At 42.5% G+C, this 24,581-nt stretch overlaps 1 protein-coding gene across 1 annotated transcript in view; it reads right to left on the bottom strand.

The window, feature by feature from the left end:
• Nucleotides 1-24,581, bottom strand: part of fbxl7 (F-box and leucine-rich repeat protein 7) — a 221,908-nt gene that overhangs the window by 161,079 nt on the left and 36,248 nt on the right. The window contains exon 2 of the mRNA XM_067997761.1: nt 22,621-22,710. Coding sequence (XP_067853862.1) covers nt 22,621-22,710 — 90 coding nt within the window. The remainder of the gene's footprint in view (nt 1-22,620; nt 22,711-24,581) is intronic.

Below are 24,581 nucleotides of genomic sequence, written 5' to 3' on the forward strand. Positions count from 1 at the left end.
CTCTGACTGGAAAATAGGAGCAGAACGTCAGGTGCAATTACCTCCACCTCAATTAATATAAAGCAGTCACAGAAGTGGGACGACACTGGCATTCCAAAGATTCCTCCCTAAATCCTGGGGAAACATGGAACAAGGGCAGATTCAGATTTGAGTTCCAATCAGTTTAAAATGAGAGAGTTGTGCCTGAGCAGTTGTGCTTGGCACGTCTTGGTTGCTGGCTCCAGGGAGCATTGGCGGAGCTTGTGATTAGACTCTGCAACTGCCTTCCACGCAGCACAGAGAGCAAAGAAAGGAGTAAAATTATAAGAAGGGGCAAACTGACACCAAAAATATCCATGGAAGAAGTCAGAAAAGACTAGGGTAGATTTTCACTTGCGGCAATGAGTGGTAACAGATCGGTTGCTCGTTGAAGTCAATGGAAAGAAAAATTAGGTGAGGTGTATAATGGGCAGCTGATCCATTACACCTTTTCTACCACTGTGTCAATATGATAACATAAGGAACTTTGACACTGAATATACTACCTTATAAAAGATGTACCAGATAACTGGTCAACCTCCTGTGCCTTTACTTGGGGATTCACGACCAATTGTAGTCTTCTGGTAAAGCGGGGTGAGAGGGAGGGAATGACTAGATCAGTCCATGCAGGCACAATTCAGTCCCCATTTTAAAATTATACATTCTGTCCTTAATTTTATATTTTCTTTATAAATTCCCATGTCTGCATTTATAATGGAGTCTGTATGTAAACTTGTCACGCTGTAATTACATCCTCCCTCCACTTGGATGGAGGGAGCACTGGTTGTCTGACAAGTTTACATCGGCAGTTTCCATTATAAAAGTGGACTAAGGAATTTATAATGGAAAGAAGTTGACAGGAAGCACATGCAGATACAAGGGGTCAATTTTAACCTAACTTAACCTGTCCATTGGGAAACTGATGAGATCGAGTGCAATATTGGTTTTACAACTTGCCCGATTTTACTCTCCATTGAAGTCAATCAAGAGTAATATTGGGCGGGGTGTGTTCCCACCTGATCCAGTGGCTTTTCCACCCAGCGTGTTATGTAAAAATTACCCCCTTTATTTTTAATATAATGCATATAAATATACAACCCTGCAACTGCTACAGGCAGATGCTTCAGATCCAATGATACAATCTGCAGTGATGCCCCATGACCTAAGTCTGTGTCTGTAGTAACAATTTATGTGTCCGTTACCTTATTTATAGCAGCCTCCATTCGTTCAGTTTTAGCCTCCTGCTGGTAAAGCTATTCTGTTTAGACTCCAAGGTAGCAGTAAAGAAAAATGTGGGGATATAGGGAAAATTCAGTGAGACTTCACTTCAGGACAGGAACCTTGGCAGATAGACGATTGGGTTGGAGAATCAGAGCTACAGTTTTACAGCTCTGTCTTCAACTCACGCTCCCGCCTACCAAGGCACTGCTCCAGGAGTGCAGACTCACTGAATTTGCCTATATTTCCTCGGTTCCCTAATTTCAATGACAAAGTAGATGAAAATAAAACAAAGAATGCTATTGAAGGGGAGACTCACTCTTTAGCTTTTATTCCCACCCACCCTTCTTTTTCCAAATCTTTTTTTCTCCCATTTTTACACATCCGATGTTTGGCTATAAATAGACAGCACCACTGTTACTCAGTAATTGACCATGAAGAAAAGTAAAAAAAGAACACACCTGTTAAATCACCCTACAATTTGTTTTGTTCCTCTGGTTTCTGCACCTTGTACTCATTTCCTGAAGGCACCAACTCTTGCTGGGATATGGATCCATAGGTGCTGAGCACTTCCTGGTGACCATTCATCATGAAAGTATCTGTACATTTTCAGCCTGGGACTTTCCCGATGTGAATGGCTCAGTGTCACACTGAGGACTGGACTGACCAACTGATTTATGGGGGGGTAACTCCAAGGGATTTATCTCCAGACAGTGCAGCTGATACTGGGAACTCACGACTCAGAGGCTCACAAAGGAAGAATCTGTGTCTGACACCCCTTAATGCAGCACATGTGCAATTAATGTTGGCACAGAATTTAGCCAAGCACAAAATCAAAAAAATGCATCACTTGGTTATAGAGTCTACTTCTGACATGATTTCTCATATTTCATGGGAGAATAAAATACTAATTTGTCAGATGATATGATGGATAGTAAACGGTGAACTTGTTCTCACAGAACAAGGATGACTGGAATTCATCAATGGGCTATAAAGTACAACAATAGGAGAAGCAATTCCACTTATGATATTGCGCCTTTAATTCTGTTATCTTATGTCTATTCATTTAAAAGTATTTAATTCTTCAGCATAAAGCTGTCTTTATACAACAGCTTTCAGGATATAACTCTAAGATTCTGAGAGCAGCTCTAAGGCACTCAAGCTTTGTTCCCTCGGTTTGCATTAAGCCCTTCTTTGAGAACACTGCCTTTTAACCACTCCCAGCTCTGCAGTGTGCTATCTGTTATTGCCTTATAACACACTTATAGCAATGTTTTATTCTAAACGTAAAACATTAGAGTAATGCTTAATCGAGTTGAATGTTGTGGACATGGTGGTAAAAATTCTACTTCTGCCCTCCCAGCACACAATGGGAGTGCACAGCCAGCCTGTGAATTTTCACCCAATAAAATTAATGGATGGAAAATTACAGGTCAGGAGTGCGCAATTTTGCACTATGTACACCTGCCGGAAGCGTAGATGCAGAATTTTTACCTTATCATTTTTTTTCTGGGAAATGGCATTACCGAGGGCAATGTGTTTCATGTATATAGCATGCTGAAAATACTCTGCAAGTTATAAATATGCTAACTGTTCCTAATACTAGCTTCAAAGTACCACAAATCAGACAGTTAGCATATTGAATTGTTAACAATATTCAGGTAGGCAGCATGAGGCCCAATACTTTCCATAGCAGCTGAAACACTATTAATCACAAGAAAGAAATAGTAAAGTTACTACAAGATATATTTCAGAGAACTGTCTGCATAAAACAAGCCATATGGGAATTTCTTGCCAGTCTGTAAAAACAACCTTAAAATTTAGCCTGTGCTGTCAGAGCAATGTGTCGGGGTAAACTGAGCTGAATGCCATGTGTTACTGGTTTGCTTTACTAGTACTAATGTTACATTGCATGTTTGGTGTCAGTGTGGCCCAATTGTTTTCACTGCACAGATGCAGAATACCCTTCTGTAACGCTGGTGATAATCACAGAGATCGACAGCCTGGCATTCAGTAGTGAGACTTCCTGAATGAGATGGTCCCATTGCTCCAGCAGTGTGCATCGGCTAATTGGAGCTGGTGCACAACCAACTTTTTAAATGGGAACATCTTTAAATATCTGATGATGAGGAAGAGGTGACCATTCTGTCAGGTTTCCATCTTTAGATATTTCACCCACAGTCAGAGTGCAACACTCATAGGAACAGGAGTCGGCTATTCAGCACCTCAAGCCTGTTCAGCCATTTAATTAGATCATGGTTGATCTGTATCTTAGCTCCATTTACCCGCCTTAGTTCTGTAACCCTTAATACCCTTGCCTAACAAGAATCTATCAATCTTAGTTTTGAAATTTTCAATTGACCTAGCCTCAACAGCTTTTTGGAGGAAGAGTCCCAGATTTCCACTAACCTTTGTGTGAAGAAGTGCTTTCTGACATTACCCCTGAATGGCCTACCTCTAATTTCAAAGCTATGCCCCCTTGTTCTGGACTCTTGCACCAAAGGAAATAGTTTCTCTCCATCTACCCTATCAAATCCCTTAATCATCTTAAACACCTCAATTAGATCACCCCTTAATCTTCCATACAAGCCTAGTCTATGCAACCTGTTGTCTTAACCCTATTAGCCCTGATATCATTCTGGTGAACCTGCACTGCACCCCTTCCAACGCTAATATATCCTTCCTGAGGTGCGATGCTCAGAACTGAATGCAGATGAGGTCTAACCAGAGCTCTGTACAGCTGTAAAATAACTTCCACAAACTTGGAATTCCAACCCACTTGAGAACAGTTAGGTTAATGTAGTGGAGGGGCTATAGTTTGGGTACAGCATTGCAGTTTGAGAATTTAAATTCAATATTTTTTTAAATATCTGGATAAAAAAGCCAATAGCAAAAGTCCCCATGATGCTATTGGCTGGTCATAAAAACCCAACTGGTTCACTAATGTCCCTTTAGGGAAGGAAAGTTGCTAATTTTTTTAAAATAGTAGTGTGAGTGGACAATATATCCTGAAATGATTATGTTGGTCATTTTGGGGTTGCACCCCATGTGGCGCAGGGACAGTGGGAAGTATTGGCCTGGTAAAACATTGCAAGGCGAGCCGCTCTCACTAATTGTAATAGGAATACTGTAGGGAAGATTGGTAAAGAAACTATGCATCCACATCAAAATAATCTATTGGAGGGAAAGAAAAACACAAACACCGATGCTCTCACCATTAGAAGCTCAACTTTTCAAGTACTTTCAGAATGGAAAGGTAACCATAAGAAACCTGCTGTCCTTCACTGTCTAGAATCACATTTATTCTGTAACCATCAACTGCACCCAGTTATTTAGCATCACAAAACTAAGGCACATGCAAACCCCCAAAAATGTATTCTTACAATTTCTTACAGCTCTCTCCTTGCTTGTCTTAAAAACAGTGAGGACATTCATCCACACCAGATACCATGTCACCTTTTGGATCAAGATAGTGAGGTCAATTATAGCAGAAAGCATAAAGGAAAAATAATCTGATGGAACATTAAACCAAAATATAACTAGAAATGCTCATGTGGCCCTTTCAGGAGGCAAACGACTATGAGGTACAATGGTTTCGGTCAGCCTGGGAACAACAGCATGCTCCAGAACAGAAGCACAGCCGTAGCAGGGTGACAAATGTAACAAGCATACATCAGAAAGGTACAAGTAAATGCTATGGGGGATCATATCCAAAAAGAACTTAGATGATACATTAAACACGAGTGGACTATTGGTTGAGATTACACCAGCATTTATTAGAAACCAATCGTTGAAAATACCACACTTGTTGCTGTCTGAAGCCAGTCATGGAACAATTGCAGAGCCAAACGTTCTGATGCACTGCAGCAACCTACAGGTATTACAATGCGATGCGGAGTGCAATTAAATAAATCTAACTATATTTGCCCTGTTCCATTTGTGAAACACCTCAGTAAGGAAAATAATCTCAGGCATAAAGTCTTGGGCCCCAAAATTGTGGGGTTCATTAGAATGCCCATCTATGCCAGCTCTCTCTGGGCAAATTGAGTGGTGTCATTAGGTGAAATTCCTAGGGTAGACCATGAACTCCGCTTGATGTAGGGACGGTGGGCAGAAAACTCGTCCACTCTCCCTCCCAGGCTGAAATTTAGGCTAGAAGTTTAGGGGCGGAAAACCATCAGAACTTGGTTCCGCCCTAAATTCTCCACCCGGAAACACATTTGCCTGCTTATCGGCCTCTCTGACCGTGGGAATTTCAGTCTCTTGGACTTTTCAATCGAGTGGCAGGAAATGCAGCTTTTTGGTCCTGGACATTCCAATGGACTTAACGGAAGTATCGTGTGTAATGGGGTGAATGTCCTTTTCTCTTTCTATACTTTCCTATTTCTTTAACATAAGTGAAACTGCTTTGTTTGACCTGTCTCATCTCCATAATGGACTGTCTACTGAAGTAAATGGCAAATCTGGTTTAGTACAAAGCATACAGACCAGAAGACCCCAAGGCCAGAGACAGCAACAAGCAGATAAGTCACTTGCTGGGAGCACAGAATTCAACTCCCACACTCTGTTGATTTAGCTAACATGAGTTGGAGCATTAGTTGGGGCACTAGTTGGGCCTACAATTGGGTTCAATGTCCCTAGGCTAGGGTTAGGTAAAATTGGCCAATGTTCCTACATTTGATCTGAGTTACAAGTTGCTCATTCACAGCAGAGATACATTCAGCTTGTGCGCAGTCAATTCTTGCTTTGATGTATACATACATATTGATGCCACAATTAAATAAACAAAATAACATAAATGTTTATGGTATTTACCCTGAATTGAAGCCTGCAGATAGTTTGGACTTACACAATGAAGAGGCATTCAAGGTAGAATGCATTTTTCATACCTGTTATACATTGCTGTTTTCCATCATCATAATTTAAATTGATGTTACATTGTTATGAACTCAATACTGCTTTTAGACCAGTGTAAAATGACACTTACAAATATGCCAATAAAATTCTCCTGTAAAATACATTCTTTGCATTCTCCTGCCTTTTGACCAAATATACCTGGAATTAACAATTTACTGCAATTTCCCTAAAGTAAAAAAAAATTAGCTGTTGTGCTTGTAGTGTTGAAACCCTGTGTTAATTCTCAGGTTCATCAGTAAATTGAGTTGATGATTCCATTACATCAATGTATTTACTTGCATGCCAAGTTTCATTTTAAACCCTCAAAATGCCTGTTTCAGTAATCAGTGGAACATGGAAAAAAAACAGATAATAGTTAATGTAACCCTACCCAGTGATATGTGAATACACAACTTCATAAGTGAAGTGCGCCCATCATCTTTCAACATCCACAACACTGAATGCATAACACCAGCTGAACTAGTCAGTTAGGAGGCCAATGGAAATCTTTGCATGTTAGAGTCTAAGAAAGCTGTATATGCAGCTTGGAGCAATCCTTGGGTATGTTGCTCAATTATCTAAACCTCAAATGGCCCAAAAAGTTCCTACAATATATATGCAAAGAAGACTGGGAACTCTGTGAGGCTGAAGGATGCAAGTATATATGTGCACGTAAACGTGAATGCATATATGTATGTGTACACACATAAATATACATGTCAGTATGTGAGTGCACATGGTTGTGCCTTTTATGACACACTTTCTAAGTAAAGCATCAAGCCATACTGTTAATCAGAGGGGTGTGTCTTTAGCTGTAGTTTAAGCTTCCATACAACAGATTGACATCCTGAAAAGCCAATTTCAACAGCTTTTTCCATCACCAGAGCCTGACCTGCTCCTAACCTACTGAGTAAAATGGAGAAACAGTGTTACCAGACAAAATATCAAGTTTCAAGGCAGATACTACTGGTGCCACCCTGCAGAATTCAGAAGATTTTATCAACATAACAGATTGAACTTTCTGGGTAAGCAGAGGCCAAGCATCAGTGTAATCCAAAGCATATGGCCTTGTTTAATACCTCAAAGGAGACCCTGCCAAACAGATTCACTGCAAGGGGAAAAAAAAGGTACACAACATTCTTCCGAAACTTTTAACCCAGCCAACAATTTTTACATATTTACTTGAACATATAAGGCTCGACAAGACACGCCACGGTGGTCTGTTAGATTGCTGACTGCTTTTCAAACTTCACCACAAACATCTCTTGTAAAGAAAACTCTAGGAGAATTTTGCACGATGGGGTGTTATTCCAGATGTGTTTCTTACTTTTGACAGTAACGAGACATAGCTCACATTATTAGGTATTAGATCGCAATGAACATCATGAAGGAATCTCGTGATTGTCTGTCTTGAAAAGTTGATTCATGCTTAGGAATGTCACAAGATGATTTTTAGATGATTCGAAAATTACTTACTTTTACATATGTTTCTGAAGTGTGGTGCTGCGTTAAGACTTGAGGTGCAGGATTTTCCCGCCAGTGATAGACCTGGGCCAATCTTAATGTAGCCCTTACCTTCCGTTTGTGTACTGAAAAGCAGATCAGCAATACTTGGAGTTGCTGATTTTTGCACCTCTATTTCCCAGCGATTATGAAAGGGAGCGGCCACAGGGCTCAGGAGACAGGAAGAGGTTGGTGGACAAGGGCTGAAGAAAATGGCCAACATTAAGTCCATTTAATGAAAGAAAGACATTGCATTTATATAGCACTTCTCACATCCTCAGAATTTGCCAAAGCATTTCACAGCCAACTAATTACTTCTGAAGCATAGTCACTGTTGTTTGTGGTCAAATGCAGCTGCCAAATTGCGCACAGCAAGGACCCACAAACAGCAATGAGATGAATGATCAATTAGTCTGTTTTGATGTTGTTTGTTGAAGGATGAATGTTGGCCAGAACACTCACTTTCAAAAAAGTGTCATTAGGTCTTCTAAATCCATCTGAACACGAAGATTGGGATTTGGTTTGTCGTCTCATGCAAAAGACAGATGTCACAATGATGCCATTATTTTGCCGCTTCCATTGAGGTGATCCCATGATCCAGGATGTTATAAATTGGATAGCCAAATGGTGAAGGATAGAATACTAGAGCCAGGTCTTCAGTTGCTTCCAAGCCTTTATTCACAGAACTGCCACACACACACACACACACACACACACACACACACTAGATAAGCTCTCATATAAAAAGGATGCAAGAGAATCCCCAATTCTGACTTGGAAATATATCGCCGTTACTTCATCGTTGCTGGGTCAAAATCCTGCAACTCCCTACCTAACAGCACTGTGGGAGAACCTTCATCACACGGACTGCAGCGGTTCAAGAAGGCGGCTCACCATCACCTTCTCAAGGGCAATTAGGGATGGGCAATAAACGCTGGCCTTGCCAGCGATGCCCACATCCCATGAACGAATAAAAAAAAATTGACACACACCACCTGAGTACAATTAACACTAATTGATATAAATCACATGATACAATTAACACAGGACTCCTAGCAGGAAGTTGTATTCACAGGGAGCGTATCTCAGGAAATCGTGGATGCATAGCCCTTGATTTTCTTTCCATAATGGACGGAAAATCACAGGCATCTGTGATTTCCCAAGATGCACTCACAGTGCCCATCACCTCCTGCTAAAAATACGGAATCATCCCTTTGATTCTTTGGGAGTAGTGGATTTTCCATTGGAGTGAAATCAATTACCCTCTCCCTGGGTCATAAAACTAGGGGTCATAAATATAAGACAGTCACTAATAAATCCAATAGGGAATTCAAGAGAAACTTCTTTACCCAGAGAGCGGTTAGAATGTGGATCATGCTACTGCATAGAGTAGTTGAGGCAAATAGCAAAGATGCATTTAAGGGGAAGCTAGATAAGTACACGAGGGAAAAAGGAATAGAAGAATATGCTGATAGTGTGAGATGAAGTAGGGAGGGAGGAGGCTCCTCTGCAGCATAAACACCGGCATGGACCAGTTGGGCCAAATGACCTGGTCTTGTGCTGTACATTCTATGTAATTCTATGTTTTGATCTTCTTAACACCTCTTCTGCTGATTTGTCAGATACTAGTAGCAGATACTATAAGGGATACTTACACTTTTCCTCCTCCCTACATCTCCACTGTGCTGAAATCAAGACTCATCATGCTATTAACCTCCCTCAATACCTGTAATCTATTCACTTTTAAAACCATCTAAGCACAGTTTCATGACATCATATTCTGAACAGCAGTGTCTAAAACACTCGTTAGGTTTTCTCCCCGATAAGCCTTGGCCCTTCATCTATGTTTCCTCCAAGAAATGCAGTTATGGGTTATGCAGTTTCACTAAATCAAATAGTATTGTACAGAGCCAAATTATCACAGTCTGTGGCATTCTGAATTTAAACTGAGTTTCAAGTTTCTGAAACTTCAAATACAACATTTAAAAAAAAACAAGATTTAGCTTATATGGATGTATTAATTCAGATACACTGTATTTCACATTAGTTGCAAATAGCAAGGTCAGCAGTACACTCCATTAAAGATTCCCCATAAGCAACTAAGTGGTCTTATGTTACTCTGAGTGACAAAGAAAGGAGCCATAGTGCTCCCTTATTGATTATTACCTTGTCATAGAGTCATAGAGTCATAGAGTTATACAGCACGGATAGAGGCCCTTCGGCCCATCGTGTCCGCGCCGGCCATCAAGCCCTGTCTACTCTAATCCCATATTCCAGCATTTGGTCCGTAGCCTTGTATGCTATGGCATTTCAAGTGCTCATCCAAATGCTTCTTGAATGTTGTGAGGGTTCCTGCCTCCACAACCCTTTCAGGCAGTGAGTTCCAGACTCCAACCACCCTCTGGGTGAAAAAGTTCTCTCTCAAATCCCCTCTAAACCTCCCGCCTTTTACCTTGAATCTATGTCCCCTTGTTATAGAACCCTCAACGAAGGGAAAAAGCTCCTTCGTATCCATCCTATCTGTGCCCCTCATAATTTTGTACACCTCAATCATGTCCCCCCTCAGCCTCCTCTGCTCCAAGGAAAACAAACCCAATCTTCCCAGTCTCTCTTCATAGCTGAAGCGCTCCAGCCCTGGTAACATCCTGGTGAATCTCCTCTGCACCCTCTCCAAAGCGATCACATCCTTCCTGTAGTGTGGTGACCAGAACTGCACACAGTACTCCAGCTGTGGCCTAACCAGTGTTTTATACAGCTCCATCATAACCTCCTTGCTCTTATATTCTATGCCTCGGCTAATAAAGGCAAGTATCCCATATGCCTTCTTTACCACCTTATCTACCTGTTCCGCCGCCTTCAGGGATCTGTGAACTTGCACACCAAGATCCCTCTGACCCTCTGTCTTGCCTAGGGTCCTCCCATTCATTGTGTATTCCCTTTCCTTGTTAGTCCCTCCAAAGTGCATCACCTCGCACTTTTCCGGGTTAAATTCCATTTGCCACTGTTCCGCCCATCTGACCAACCCATCTATATCGTCCTGCAGACTGAGGCTATCCTCCTCGCTATTTACCACCCTACCAATTTTTGTATCATCAGCGAACTTACTGATCATACCTTTTACATTCATATCCAAGTCATTAATGTAGACCACAAACAGCAAGGGACCCAGCACCGATCCCTGTGGTACCCCACTGGCCACAGGCTTCCAGTCACAAAAACAACCTTCGACCATCACCCTCTGCCTTCTGCCACTAAGCCAGTTTTGTATCCAAAGTGCCAAGGCACCCTGGATTCCATGGGCTCGTACCTTCTTGACCAGTCTCCTGTGGGGGACTTTATCGAAGGCCTTACTGAAATCCATGTATACCACATCCACTGCGTTACCCTCATCCACACGCCTAGTCACCCCCTCAAAAAATTCAATCAAATTAGTCAGACATGATCTTCCCTTGACAAAGCCATGTTGACTATCCCTGATTAATCCTTGCTTCTCCAAGTGGAGACTAATTTTGTCCTTCAGAATTTTTTCCAATAATTTTCCTACCACTGATGTTAGGCTCACTGGCCTGTAGTTCCCCGGTTTTTCCCTACTCCCCTTCTTAAATAATGGTACTACATTAGCGGTTCTCCAGTCCTCTGGCACATCCCCTGTGGCCAGAGAGGTTCTGAATATATGTGTCAGAGCCCCCGCAATCTCCTCCTTTGCCTCACACAGTAGCCTGGGATACATTTCGTCCGGGCCTGGGGATTTATCCATTTTTAGGCCTGCTAAAACCGCCAATACCTCCTCCCGCTCGATGTTAATATGTTCGAGTATATCACAGTCCCCCTGCCGAATTTCTATGTCTACATCGTCCTTCTCCATAGTGAAAACAGATGCAAAAAATTCATTTAGAATCCCTCCTACATCTGCCGGCTCCACACACAGATTGCCATTTTTGTCCCTAATGGGCCCTATTTTTTCCCTAGTCATCCTCTTACCCTTAATATACTTATAAAACATTTTAGGATTTTCCTTTATTTTGCTCGCCAGTGTCATTTCATGGCCCCTCCTTGATCTCCTAATTTCTTTTTTAAGTATCCCCCTGCACTTTTTGTACTCCTCTAGGGCTTCCTCCGTCTTTAGCCTTTTGTATCTGCCAAAAGCCCTCCTTTTTTTCCTAATCCATTCTCGTATATCCCCTGACATCCAAGGTTCCCTGGAGTTCTTGGAACCACCCTTGACCTTTACGGGAACATGTTGCCATTGTATGGTCTCAATCTCCCTTCTGAAAGACTCCCATTGCTCCGATGCGGATTTTCCTACAAGCAGCTGATCCCAGTCCATTTTGGCCAGATCCTGCCTTATCCTATTAAAATCGGCCTTCCCCCAATTTAGAACCTTTATTTCCGGCCCCTCCCTGTCCTTTTCCATGACCACCTTAAATCTCACCGAATTATGGTCACTGTCACCAAAGTGCTCACCTACTAGCACTTCTTCCACTTGGCCGGCCACATTCCCTAGAATTAGGTCCAGTACCGCCCCCTCTCTTGTAGGACTTTCTACATGCTGGCTCAAAAAGCTCTCCTGGATGCACGTTAAGAATTTTGTACCCTCTAAGCCTTTTACACTCTGAGTATCCCAGTTAATATTGGGGAAGTTGAAATCCCCCACTATTATTACCCTATTATTTGCACAATTTTCTGAGATTTGCCTACATATCTGTTCCTCTATCTCCCCCTGACTGTTTGGGGGCCTATAGTACACTCCCATCAAAGTGCTTGCCCCCTTTTTGTTTTTAAGCTCCACCCATATGGCCTCATTAGAGGAACCTGCTAATATATCATCCCTCCTTATGGCAGTAATTGATTCTTTAATTAATATTGCGACCCCCCCTCCTCTTATACCTCCCCCTCTGTCTCGCCTGAAGATTCTGTACCCTGGAATATTGAGCTGCCAGTCTTGCCCCTCCCTCAACCATGTCTCTGTGACAGCAACAATGTCATACTCCCATGTGTTTATCAACACCTTCAGTTCATCCACCTTATTCGCAAGACTCCTTGCATTAAAATAGATACCATCCAGCCTTGCCCTCACATATTTGCCCTGTCTTCCAAGCTGACTTGTTTTTTTCTCTATATTTGGCTGCACATCACCCCCTATTGTAGCTCCACTCTGTATCCCATCCCCCTGCCAAGTTAGTTTAAACCCCCCCCCAACAGTGCTAGTTGCTAACGCTGGAGGTTAGCTTCTACTCTTCACAAAATGTCATTAATTTATTGAGAAAATTCACTTGAAGCAATTCAACAAAGTTAAGTGTCAGTAAATATTATACAAATTCTAACATTGTTTTCTGGCAAGTCGACAGCAGATTTGCACACAACGAGGTCCCATATACAGCAGATGAACAGATAATCAGTTTTGGTGGTGTTAGTTAAGGGATGAAGGTTTACCAGGAAAGCAGAAAAACACCTTGCTTTTCTTCAAATAGTGCCCTGGATCTTTTATATAGAAAGAAAGCAAGAAAGAAAAGAAAGAATGGAAGAACTTACATATATATTGATGAACTCAGGACATCCCAAAGTCCTTTAAGCCAATGAAGTACTTTTGAAGTGTAGTCACTGTTGTAATGTAGAAATGTCCATCTGGACAGGCAGCCAGGGCCTTGGTTTAACATCTGACCCAAAAGACAGCATCTCCAACAACACAGCGCTCCCTCAGGACTGCACTGAATTGTCAGTATAAATTATTACATAGAATTGCATAGAATGTACAGCACAGAAACAGGACATTTCGGTTCAACAGGTCCATGCCGGTGTTTATGCTCCACACAAGCCTCCTCCCACCCTTCCTCATCTAATCCCATCAGCATATCCTTCTATCCCTTTCTCCCTCATGTGTTTATCTAGCTTCCCCTTAAATGCATCTATGCTCGTCGCCTCAACTATTCCTTGTGGTAGCGAGTTCCACATTCTAACCACTCTCCGGGTAAAGAAGTTTCTCCTGAATTCCCTATTGGATTTATTAGTAGCTATCTTATATTTATGGCCCCGAGTTCTGGTCTCCCCTGTAAGTGGAAACATCTTCTCTAAGTCTACTCTATCAAACCCTTTCATAATCTTTAAGACTTCTATCAGGTCACCCCTCAGTCTTCTCTTTTCTAGAAAAAAGACCCCCGACCTGTTCAATCTTTCCTGATAGGTATAACCTCTCAATTCTGGTATCATCCTAGTAAATCTGGTCTGGTTTGTGCAATAATGCCCTTTCCTGAGGATCACTATGGAGACCCACAACTGATGCCACCCATTGTGTCACTGCAGAGTGGGTGTAGGTGTATTTGCAGGGCTCTTTTGTGCAGACAACTGAGAGACGTCGGCGATGTCCCCAGTGGCACCCTGGAAGGATGCGGAGGAGAAGTTGTTGAGGGCAGTGGTGACTTTGACAGCGACAGGTAAGAAGATGGTGCTCAGGCCAGCCGGGAGCAGCTCGGCATGAAGGAGGCTGCAGATGTCCACGACGACATGTCGAGTGACTCTGAGCCTCCGTGTGCACTACTGCTCAGAGAGGTCCAGGAAGCTGAGCCTCGGTCTGTAGACCCTGTGGTGAGGGTAGTGCCTTCTGCAACGCATCTCTCTCTGCGGTTGCCCTCCCTCCTGCTGTGCAGGTGGATGTGTCACAGCACTGTGTGGTGGGGCTCCACGTGTCAGAGGTGGACAGCGTGGCTGGCGAGGCTGGTGATGCTGTTCATTCTCCGAGGAGGTCATGACTGCAGCTACGGCGGCCCCCATCTGGAAGATGTACATTTGAGGGGGTCCGCAAGGTAGTTACATGTGTCTGGACACCGAGGTGAGTGTGTAAGTTTGAATTTATTGTTAGGAGGAGGGTGGTGGAGGCCAAACTTTGTCCAAAGTGACAGTGTGGCCTCCTGCAATGAGTGAGGGTCTCCCCCACCCCCACCTGTCAAATGGACCTTTGCAGCTGCCACAGGCTGATGGCTGCAACACGTCCATTTCAACTGGGAGTGTTTCCCCCAGTACGGGAAACAGTCCCAGTTGTTTGCAAAATCCCACCCCTCCTAAAATATCATGTTAATCAGGTCTCTAAACGATCTGAAACACCTAAATAAATACTTTAAGTGGCACCCCGCCGGCTTTAATTGCCAGCGGGAGTCCCACATGCGGGGGCTGCGCGCGCATAGGAAACATAGGAAATTGGAAACATAGGAACAGGAGTAGGCCGTTCAGCCCCTCGAGCCTGCTCTGCCATTTGATAAGATCATGGCTGATCTGTGATCTAGCTCCATATACCTGCCTTTGGCCCATATCCCTTAATATATTTGGTTGCCAAAAAGCTATCTATCTCACATTTAAATTTAGCAATTGAGCTAGTATCATTTGCCGTTTGTAGAAGAGAGTTCCAAACTTCTACCACCCTTTGTGTGTAGAAATGTTTTCTAATCTCACTCCTGAAAGTTCTGGCTCTAATTTTTAGACTGTGCCCCCTACTCCTAGAATCCCCAACCAGCATGTCAGCACGTTACTGGGGCACCCGGAAGTGGGCGGGTTGGAGCCGGGCTCCAGACCTGCCCCGGCAATCCCCGATTTTCGCAGCCCCCCCACCACGAACGCACCCGATCGGGGGTGCAAAAATTGAACCCTTATTATCCAAGCAGTATGTGGCCTCCTTATTCGTCCTACCAAAATGCACCATCTCACATTTATCTATATTGAAATTCATTTGCCAATTACATTGGTGAATAAATAGAGTAGGTTCTATGAATTTGCACTTCAAGTTTATTAATGTCTTCCTATATTTTGTCACAGTCCTCCTCAGTATTAACTATACGCTGCAGTCCTGAAGTGGAGCTTGAACTCACAACCTTCTGATTTAGAAGAAAGATTATTACCACAGAGCCATGCTGATATTTAGTTAACAATTGGCAGTTAAGAGCAAGTAGTGTGACTTTACTTTCAGTTTTACTGTCTTTCTCCTTGTGGGGAGCTTCCTGCCCTCTGATGATATCTTTGGTGATATCAAGATCATATATGTAGCGATTGCACCTGTGTTCTACCACCACAGAGCACAACTATCATGCACGCTACTCTTTGTACTTGAACTTTTAAACGAGCCTGTGAACTGTTCCATGCAGATTTTAAAGCTTTCAAAGGCAATGCATCGCCCTTTCAGTAAGTTTTAGGTAGGCTCAATGCCTAGAGCAGACTGCTTAGACTCCATTTTGGAGCCACCATAAGTTCACACCACAGGAGATCTGTTAGCTGCTGCAACATGAAACTTAACGATGCAGCTTTTGTGCAGAGTGAATCAGCTTTTACTGCATTGCACTTTTAGAAAATCATTTCATTTTTCTGCATTACTGATGCAAAATATCTTCATGGCGCATGGGCATCAGGGACGGGCTGGCTCCCCCAAAAGGGCACGGGGGGTGGGGGGGGGGGTGCGGGGGGTGCTAATAATACTGCATGATGGAACCATTGACGGGGGTACAAGGGAAATCACCCGATTTCCAATATAGCCAGTCAGCCCCTGATAGACATCACGTACATGCTGTGTGCATAATTCCAAGGGATAGGTGTGGCAAACATTTTTAGTGACAACAGACCCCTATAGTATTGGCAGTAATTGAGTAGCCTGTAGAAATATTAAAATTAATGCAACAAGTTATGCAGAACTGGGCGATAATTGTGTAGGTTGGACAAAAGAGGCTTCATTTTAGAACTAATGTCGAAAATAATTTGGTTATCAAACAAAAAATGGTTTGGGATTTTCAACATCTCTTAATTTATCAGAAAATATTCACTTATTAGCTATAAGGGTAGATCTCATGAATTTGTGCTCCCGAATTAGAACTTTACCCACCAGGAGCACATATTGGGAATTCTGGTATGGAGATTAGTGAACCCTGCACAAATTTTTTGATACGAGCTCCCAATGGGAGACACTATACGCCAGAAGTGCAAATTCATAGAACCTACTCTATTTATTCACCAATGTAAAAATTAAACTGATTAAAATAATTTTTTTTTCACTTTTTTGACTCACTGATTAGATATTGCTGAACTGAAGCAAATGCTTGATTTAAAACTAAATATCAGTAAATCTTAACTTTTTAGCAGGGCAGCATCAGCATTCCAATGTTTTATGAACATAAAACTCTGCAAAGCTATAAAGCTGAGTTCTATTCCACAGCATTATCTTCCACCATCTGGGAATTCAGGCTGCATATTTTGTTTGAATATACTTGGCCTGTTCCATACAGTTTACCTCAGTTCAAACATCAGATGTGGTATCATGTACATCAATAGTTTCTACAGATGCTCTGAGTAATAATGATTTAAACAAGGTTTTACATCCAAATGCTTGGGAGTAGTGACATTAGAGTCTAAAGTCAGAATGGTTGTGGAAGGAGGCCTGGGTACAATCAGCACTAAAGAATTCCAAGGTTTTTGAAGGCTAGCTGTTGCGGCAATTAAAATCTGAGGAGGTTGAGATTATGAATAATTGCGGCCAGAGATTAGTGTAGGCTAATAGGGCATTCTCGTTGCTAATGGAAATCAGACTCCTTGTGCTTCATATGGTCCTATCAGTGTAGGGTAATAGAGCATTCTCATCACTAATGAGAATGCCTATAAGACCCTGGTGCATCATGGAAATCAGGCTCCCTGTCCTATTCAATGAACCCGTCAATAGTCCTATCAGTGGCAACATCAAATGAGTATACATGGCCCAGTAATGAAATAAACCCATGTGAACAGTGATGGATGATGAATTGGGATGAGGGAGGGCAGGAATTCAGAATAACAACATCTTAAAAAGGTGATGAGATAATGAAGGCAGATGATTGATCACCACAGTTGATTAGTCCTAAATAGAACTTTTCTAAACTGTTACTCTGCAACGCGTGTTGCCAAATAGCTCAAACATGTTGTCTATGATAAAACTGTCAGTAAACTAAGTGAGGTAATTGCGTTTTTTGATCACAGAATATGAAATCCAATTCTGCACAATGCAGAAACTCTGTCAATAATTACAGTGAATCCAATACTACATTTGAACAGCACTATAGTATCCAGATTATAAATCACAGTTCTGTATAATTCACTCTCCCACATGCAAAGAAGAACAGGAGGAACATGGCCAGGTGAGGCCTGAGCCCCGATATTAACTCAAGACGCAAGTGTGAGGTGCAGGGGCCAGGGTCGGCAGGCAGTGTCTCAAACACTAGTTAGGCCACAGCTTTAGTACAGTGTACAGTTCTGGTCACCACATTATAGGAAGGATGTGATTGCACTAGAGAGGGTACAGAGGAGATTTACGAGGATGTTGCCAGGACTGGAGAATTTTAGCTATGAGGTAAGATTGGATAGGCTGGGGTTGTTTTCTTTGGAAAAGAGGAGGCTGAGGGGTGATTTAATTGAGGTGTACAGAGTGGATAGGAAGGACCTATTTCCCTTAGCAGGGAGGTCAATAACTAGGGGGCATAGATTTAAAGTGATTGGTAGAAGGATTAGAGGGGAGCTAAGGAAAAAATTTTTCACCCAGAGGGTGGCGGAGGTCTGGAACTCACTGCCTGAAAGGATGGTAGAGGCAGAAACCCTCAACTCGTTTAAAAAATACTTGGCTATGCACTTGAAGTGTCTTAACTATAAGGCTACGGACAAAGAGCTGGAAAGTGGGATTAGGCTGGGTGGCTCATTTTTGGCCGGCGAGGACACAATTGGCCGAATGGCCTCGTTCTGTGCCATAAAGTTTCTATGATTCTATGCCTTCTAAGTGCCCATGACGGCATTGGCATGAGGTAACACAAAACAGGGGATAGCGAATTGGCAGCCCATTTTGCGCTCCACTTATTTTCTTCTCCATTGAAGTCAATTCACTATCACACATTCTGCCCTGAAGCCCAAGATGAATTTCACCTCCATTAACTCAAAATTTCAACACTTTTCATATTTATGCTTCAGAGGGAATCACTGCTTGTGCATACCAACACCACTTTGGACTCACATAGAAGGACTCAGAGCTCATCAAGCACATGATAAGCCAAGGGCCTCCATATCTGATAATAAAGGGAAACCGCAGCCGAAGCACTTCAGCATAACACATGCCGGCCATGGAGTTTTCAGACCCAATGTTTCAAATAGGCTACCAGAAAAGAAAGAAAAATCAACGCTCGAGCAGCCTTAACATCCATCTCCAAATCTGGCTCAATCACTTCAAACATTATCATGTCTCCCTCTCCACAGCAAAATCCTTTTAATACCCCAGGATCATCCATGACTCCTCTTCTCCATGACAAACCACCTCCTTACCTACCCATTCTACCTTCACCTCTGGCAGAGCTCATGGATTTTTCAGCTTCAACATCAAGACCTCCTGTACAGCTGCCTCAGCCACCGTGTCCCTCTCCCTTCACCTGCACTTGACATACTGCTCCTCACCGACCCCTGCTCTGATCTCATCACTGCAATTTTCTTCCCATCTCCACCAAATTTAGAATTCCTGCATTTGGGACATCGAGCCAGTGTAGATCAGAGAGAACGGCAAGCGGGACTTAGTGTGGTTGCTGGAATTTTGGACAAGTTGCAGTTTGTGGATGGTGGAGGTCAGGAGATCAGCAAGTAAAGCATTGGAGAAATCCCTCCATGACTCGGCCCCTTCCCTCTGCAACCATTTTCAGCCTTATGTCCCCTTCAGTCCTCTGATTCTAGCCTTCTATGCATGCTCAACCCCCGCCCACACATTTCACCTTAAATGGCAGATCTTTCAGCCATTTCGGCTCTACATCTCTGAAACACCCTCCCTAAACTCCTCCACTCTCTGCCTCTTTCACCACCTTTCAAAACCTCCTGAAAATCCATCTAGTTGACCAAGCCTTCACTCAAAAGCTAGTTGTCTATTCCTCTCTGAAACAGGTTGAGTTGTTATTCCACATTAAAAGTCCTATGTAAATGTAAACTGTCATTGTTGTAGCAGCTATTACATTTTGGGTAATCTCCCCAACACTCTTCACTGAAAGACGCAGGCTCAGACCTGTTATGAACCTAAACTTAACCTTATGCAAGCAGTAACTGGGATGTGGTGTGCCGCAGAGCTAACAATCTACCCTTTTGCCACCGGATTATACCACCATACACTCCTGATTTTTCAAACAGGTGGAAAATACCAAGTTAACAGGCCGTATATGTTAAGCTAAACTACAAATTGTTTATTATGAGAAAAAAATATGCACTGAAACAAGTTGAATCTGTTTGAAGTACAAGTACTTAACACTTGGATACTTTTAAACATTTTCTGAAACTGAAATAACACATTATTTTGAGATTCATGTCGTCCTTTTTCAGAGGCCTTTATATGTAAGCACAAACCTTAGCATTCAAGGAATTCTGTCTCACTGTAACGAGCTGGAAATATGATTGATCTGAGTGAACTGAAAACTACCTGTAATTTCAAGGCCTTTAGGGTAAAATAGTCCTTTCATGTCACAGGTGCTAACTTTGAGAGAACAATGGCTTTCCTAGCAGAATACTTCCAATGGAAAAACCATTACAGATAATGGCCGTGTCTCTTTCCCGCAGTGGCAACTTTATATATATTGTCATAATATAAACAAAAATGGGGCATTCTTTGAAGCTATACTTCAGATAAGGTTTGTATACCACACACACGCACGGACACACAAAGACAACAACATCCCTTCCAGAAAGCAGTCAACAGAAACCTGCTTAATTTTGTCATCAATATGTGATGCTTCTGGACAGAGTTGTATATTTATGCTGCCAGCAGGCTCTCAAGCTAGAAGGAGCTAAATAAAACTGGGCATCATGGCTTACATTTTGAAAATCCCAGAGCTCAGGCCTCACTACAATTTAAATGAAAGGATGTAACACATAAATGTTAGAACTGTAACAGGTCAGATCCCCATTTCCATTACAGTAACAATTTGCACAGATGTGGATATCATTTAGGAAACTCTGGGAGTGAATCTCCGTGAGGCTTCTCCCGCTTGTCCGCCATAACGTCGGTGGAAGGGCAGTGAAAACCCCCCAAAAATGGCTGGAACCTCTGTGGAAATTCACCCCCAATATGCCAAGCTTAGCCAGAAGAGCATCACATCTTAAACTTTAAAAAAAAAATCACAATTTTGAGTGGTAGGTTTAATCAGCTTCACGCTTGTTCAACCTGATTGGTCAGTGTTTCCCTTGTTGTCAGCCGAGACACTAGATGGGGCAGTACAGCCATCTCCAAGACTGGGTCAAAAGGGAGGGACCAAAAATACTACTGAGGCCAGTAAGTCCTCCTAATATACAGCTAGTCATGAAATGAGACTGATGGTGGCTGTGGAAAGCGTCTACAATACTGATGATTCTGCTGTCCTGACTGATAGGAATCTGTATTGAGTTGAGGAAGGGGAACGACACCTACAATTGGTAACAAGTGGGGGATAAAAGGAAGTATCATAAGAACATAAGAAATAGGAGCAGGAGTAGGCCTATCGGCCCTTTGAGCCTGCTCCGCCATTCAATAAGATCATGGCTGATCTGATCCTAACCTCAAATCTAAATTCATGTCCAATTTCCTGCCCGCTCCCCAAAGTATCCTTTCTATAAACTTTTATTCAAAGTTACAGGATGAGTGTGGTGCTGCACAAATAGGACAACTCGTTTCCACTGACCTGTAAAAACTAGTGTTAAATTACTCAAACTGCTGTCATAATGTTACACTGATCGTTTTGTTTTTAAAATTGTTGGGGTATTTTCCTTTTGACAGGTATATTTTTCTGGTTTGGTTTTCAATAGCTAAATATAAACTAAAAAGGCCAACAGAGGAGACACTTCAGGCATTCCCAGGGTACCAGAATATCCTGAACTGGTGTTTCCTGCATTAGATACTATCCTCCCTCCCTAATGCTGAAAAGCTTCCCCATTGCCAAGAGATTTTGGCTGGGTTCTTAACATCAAATTGCCGAACTCTCAGTAGGAGGGGCCAGAGTGTTTGGCACCAGCAGATGGTGTCTTTGGTCAGAACAGGAGAAGACTGAGGCTTTATTTCTGCTTTAGCCTCATTTTCACTCCTTGTTCACCCCCCACCCTTCACTCCTGACGTAGCATCATAGTTTTATAGCTCCTTTCAATCGGGATGTGGAGGGGGCGCGGGGGCGGGTGGGATATTGGCAATCAAGTAGAACACAGTCTCCACTACAACTTGTAACATAAATCTGCTTCATGTTTAGCTGACAAAATATATCCTCTCAGCCAGAAGAGAGACAGCATCAGTGAAGGAGCAAAACAGCTTTTTTCAGGTATTTGGCTAGCTCTCACCATCCTAGCTCAATGAACCCCTTCAAAAGAGCATTTGATAGACTCAGTCTAAAATCAAATTTAAAATTGAAGTTTTTCTTTCCTTTTGCAATTCTAATTCTATAACAATTCCCAAAATAACCTCAAATTAAGAAAAAATTATCAGCCTAATATTGTAAGTCTTAATGTAATAATTTACCTACAGAGCTGTCAGTCAAACATATGTCCTTGACTAAGACCACAGGGTCCAGTGGCGACAGTAGCGTTTGGTACCTGTGTGTGGGTACCAAATGTGGGTAGACTTTACTGTCTACTCACATGATTGACAACTCTAAATGTGAATAAACATAACCAACTTTAAATTATCAAAGCTCAGTGCTTGAACTGAATTGGATTTTTTTTTAAACGCTTAGCGGTAATATTATTTTGGAAAGCAATTTGGAACGGATTAAACAGTGGAGGGGCACTGCAGCATTAGGCATTTTGCTGTTGATTTCCAACTGCAACATATATTTGCACCCTCATACTTTGTGAGATTATGTTGCTTTTTTTAAATTGCACATTATCTTTTTTCAGATGAAAACAAAACCCTGCACTCCAGCAAAAGCTGAGTCGGTTTTAATTAAAAAGTATTTCCCCCCCAAAAAGTCAGTCTAGCACAAAAGGTTTTAATGAGGACCAGATGCCTACCTTCGCTGGTAGCTGCATTCCTTCTGGCTTTGGTCGGCGTGTGATCTGTACTTGAACTCACGTCGGATGAGATGCTTGAGCTGCCTTTGCCTAAACAACGAGAGCAGATCAGAAAATAGCATCAAGACGATTAGAAGGGAAAAGAAAGCACAATTCAACCCAGTAGCAAGCCACAATGAAGAGTCACACGAGGAAGCAAATACCCGACCAGAGCACTGTGCATTTTATATCAACTCCAACAACTCAGCCTTCTTTCAAATTCCGCACTCACCACATGTGAGACGAGGAAGTTCTTCTCAGGTTTGTGCTTGTACACATGAGGCATGCTGAGTCTTAAAACTGTTGGAATTCCAGCAGAAAAATTGCTTTCCAGAGCTTGCTGGCAGTCTACAAAACTTACTTGTGACACGCCGCAAAGGACATATCAAGACTTTCACATCAGGTTGCATGCATGTACATCGATAGTGATGCAAAATAAAATTGCACAGTTAATGGTGGCAGTTCTAAAGCAGCCGTACACCCGCTGCCCATGCCAGTAACAGAAATGGATGCATTTTATTCCGCATAAATACTGCACAGCTTCATCAGAGAGTGTAAATCATGGAAATTTATGACACAGAAGGAGGCCATTTGGCCCATCATGTCTGTGCCAGCCGAAAAAGAGCTATCCAGCCTAATCCCACTTTCCAGATCCTGGTCTGTAGCCTTGTAGTTTACGGCTCCTCAAGTGCACATCCAAGTCCCTTTAAATGTGATGAGGGTTTCTGTCTCTACCACCCTTTCAAGCAGTGAGTTCCAGACCGCACCACCCTCTGGGTGAAAAAAATTCTCATCAACTCCCCTCTAATCCTTCTACCAATCACTTTAAATCTATGCCCCCTGGTTATTGACATCTCTGCTGAGGGAAATAGATCCTCCCTATCCATTCTATCTAGGTCCCTCATAATTTTATTCACCTCAATTAAATTTACCCTCAGCTTCTTCTGTTCCAAAGAAAACAACCCCAGCTTATCCAATCATTCCTCATAGCTAAAATTCTCCAGTCCTGGCAACATCCTCGTAAATCTCCTCTGTACCCTCTCAAGTGCAATCACATCTTTCCTGTATTGTGGTAACCAGAACTGTACGTAGTACTCTAGCTGTGGCCTAACTAGTGTTTTATACAGTTCTAGCATCACCTCCCTGCTCTTATATTCTATTCGGCTAATAAAGGAAAGTATCTTGTATGCCTTCTTAATGACCTTATCTACCTGTCCTGCTAACTTCAGGAATCTATGGACATGCACTCCAAGGTCCCCCTGTCCCTTTACACTACTCAGTATCCTCCCATTTATTGTGGATGTGAATTCTAGACAGGGCTGCTGTGACAGCAGTCAGTTTGTCAGAATCACATCTGTTCTTCCCGTTTAAACCACGCGAGTTAATATGCAGTGAAGATGGGCGGGCAGTATCTACCCTTAGCTTTGTTTAAGATTTGCAAGAACCATTAGCCATGGAAACCATTTCAATCTGTATTTGCAATAATAAGTCAGTGTCTCTTCAGACATCCCAAAGAAGCTTTACTACCCTGGCATGTGTAATGCGAGCAAAGCTCAGGCCTTGGCCTTCGCTGCTGTTGCCATGTGCGAGTTAGATCAACACTTTTTTCGTCTCATGTACCAGTCGATCACTTCTTCCCCAGAGAATCCTGGTGCGATCGACACCATAAGAGCTTGTCTGCATTCCCACAGCTCTCCACATGCATCAGGCCACAAAGCACAAGAAGCTTTGTGGAAATTATTGGAATTAATTTGTGGTTATGTCACCTAATTCACTTGTAAGACAGTTTTCTCATTTTTCCTCAGAGCAATCTCTCCCTGCAGATTTCATCAAGTCTGGATTATTAATCATGGCCGCATATAAGTCGCAATGTTGTTATACATTCGCCATTTCAGTAAAAACCCTAGAAGTAATGTGGCAAT

The sequence above is a fragment of the Heptranchias perlo genome, chromosome 2 (assembly GCF_035084215.1).
Source record: "Heptranchias perlo isolate sHepPer1 chromosome 2, sHepPer1.hap1, whole genome shotgun sequence".
Classification (NCBI taxonomy): domain Eukaryota; kingdom Metazoa; phylum Chordata; class Chondrichthyes; order Hexanchiformes; family Hexanchidae; genus Heptranchias; species Heptranchias perlo.